The sequence below is a fragment of the Apium graveolens genome, chromosome 4 (genome assembly GCF_009905375.1).
Source record: "Apium graveolens cultivar Ventura chromosome 4, ASM990537v1, whole genome shotgun sequence".
NCBI classification, from domain to species: domain Eukaryota; kingdom Viridiplantae; phylum Streptophyta; class Magnoliopsida; order Apiales; family Apiaceae; genus Apium; species Apium graveolens.
In genome coordinates, this window is record NC_133650.1 from 107,249,752 (window position 1) to 107,251,915 (window position 2,164).

The 2,164-nt window shown below is 34.1% G+C and overlaps 1 protein-coding gene across 1 annotated transcript; it reads right to left on the reverse strand.

Moving 5' to 3' along the window:
- Nucleotides 1-533: 533 nt before the first annotated feature.
- Nucleotides 534-1,617, reverse strand: LOC141718830 (uncharacterized). Its single transcript, XM_074521208.1, has 6 exons — nt 1,472-1,617; nt 1,210-1,374; nt 953-1,054; nt 795-861; nt 593-691; nt 534-548 (listed from the first exon to the last, which is right to left on the reverse strand). Exons 1-6 carry the CDS (start codon nt 1,615-1,617, stop codon nt 534-536), a joined length of 594 nt encoding a protein of 197 aa, XP_074377309.1.
- Between the last annotated feature and the right edge of the window lie 547 nt (nt 1,618-2,164).

A 2,164-nucleotide genomic window follows, 5' to 3' on the forward strand; every position in this document is an offset into this window, starting at 1 on the left:
TAACAACAGTTTTATGTCAAAAACATGATGATAAATGGCTTTGTTTTAAAATCAGTTGGTTTGTATAAAATGATGTCTGATCACCTGTTTTATCCATGCAAAAATCAGAAACACAGATGACAAAAAATTGCCAGAAAACCAAGCAATTGCCATTTAACAACCAAATTCAGCTCCAATATTTACCAAACTATCATTCAATCTCCAACCATCCAAATTAACATCCTAATCTCCAAACATCCAAATTATCATCCCACCGTACTAGCTACATAGTTTCAAATCTAAACCACCAAACATGAAGTACTAGACATTCATCCATAATCTTTTCTAATTACTAGTTACAATCCGAATACATGTAACCAAAATAAAGGTGTTTTTCAGATTGTAATATAGGTACCAGTCGCCAAGCTAGAGTCGCCAACAACTACATGATGGATTGGATATAATCAAGCGTCTCATAGCGAACGATGTCAAGGTCCTCCTCTGTATAAGACTTGCGACTCTTGGAGGCCCACTGGAACACAAATAAACCTATGTCATTCCTCAACCAACTGAAAAGTAATATTCATAGAATTAAGAAAAGTAAAAAATATACCTTGTCTAGCAGCTTCATCTCCTGGTCCTCAATTAAATCTTTCATATATCGCATGACCACATATCCACATTCTGTGCCACCTGGTTGTTTAGGGCATCCCTATACATTCCAATAAATTGTTGACAATTAGTGACATCGAAGATTAATCATAATTCCATATTTTACAAAAATGAAAAATTAAAAAAATCGACTAAATACTCACAACAAGGTTTTTAATTTTGGGATTCTTGTTTGCCCGTCCTTCTTGAGCATTATAAGATCTCACTGCCCTGTAAATGTTATAATTATAAAATACAGTGTCAAATCCGTCAATTACCGATTACATTCAATATATAATTGTAAATTGAAGTAAAAAATTACCGCATTAAAGCCTTTTCAAGGTCCTGGGGATGAGGATGATGAGGCAATGGATTAAGGATGAAAATTTCTGATTCCCAAAACATAATTAAAATCCAATGTAAACTATTTTCATTATAAACAAATTAAAGTGAGCAAAATGTAATTTAAAAAATACATATCCGACAATTTTACATACATTATAATTAATTTACCAACAACTATATGACTAATCAAGGCCATACAATATTTTAAAATAGGACGCACAAAAAGAGACATACTTGTAGTTATAAGGCATAAAGTTCATCCGAAGAACTCCATCTTTCAGCCTTTGCATAACATATTCATTAAATTCATCATTCAACTTGTATGTGGACGGATGAAGAAAAGCAAACATCGATGACAAATCTCTACCCGAGCTATCCCGAAACACTGAATACAAATACCTAAAAAATAAAAAAAATACAAATTACATTTTCTGTAAATAGATCATTACTATATAAAATGAGACCAGATTCTAAAAAAGTATAAAAAGAAGCTTACGCCATGTATGTTGATATAGCAGACTGTCCAATCATTTTAAACTCTAGCAATTCAAGTATGTTCTCATGAAGCAAATATATAGTTCTTTCAATTCCAAAGATTTGAAAATCACATGGAACCGGTATCGAATTTCCACTTTCCTTCATCACTGTCGATGCAATTTGTACAAAAGCCTAAAGCGAGGAGGCACATTGTCCTTTGGCTTCACAGAATTAAATGCATTATGCATTCTTTGCACCTCACTCACAATCCGCACATTTTTTCTTTTCTGTAAATAAATATTTAAGCATATAACCAGTATTATTCACTTTAGTGCAAATTTGTACAACCTCCTAAAAATAATGACACTTGGTTTTTAATTAAATTATATACCTCGGAACCAGTAGTGGAGGTGTATATGATCATGTCTTTGGTCCATGCCAAATGAGAACCGATGGCTTGCTGGACGGTTTCTATCTCACCAACCACAGGAACAGGCACCAAAGCATCGTCCTGGATGCTTCCGTCCACCCCAACACGAACAAATCCTGGTTCTAGAGGCACTCCATGAACCGCTCTACTCATTCCATCTCCGTCATAAAAAACAACACCAAAAGCTACCTTGTTATCAATGCTCTCCACTGCCATTTCACATTTGCGAGGACCCTATAGTTTACAATTATAAATCAAAATAGACACTATCGGCTCAAACAA

Excerpts from the sequence above, each read along its gene's own strand:
- LOC141718830 (XM_074521208.1), bottom strand. The coding sequence starts at position 1,617 with ATGAAGGAAAGTGGAAATTCGATACCGGTTCCATGTGATTTTCAAATC. Across the intron at positions 1,375-1,471 it reads GCTATATCAACATACATGGC|GTATTTGTATTCAGTGTTTC; the intron begins GTAAGCTTCTTT and ends TTTATTTTTTAG. Across the intron at positions 862-952 it reads CTTGAAAAGGCTTTAATGCG|GGCAGTGAGATCTTATAATG; the intron begins GTAATTTTTTAC and ends TAACATTTACAG.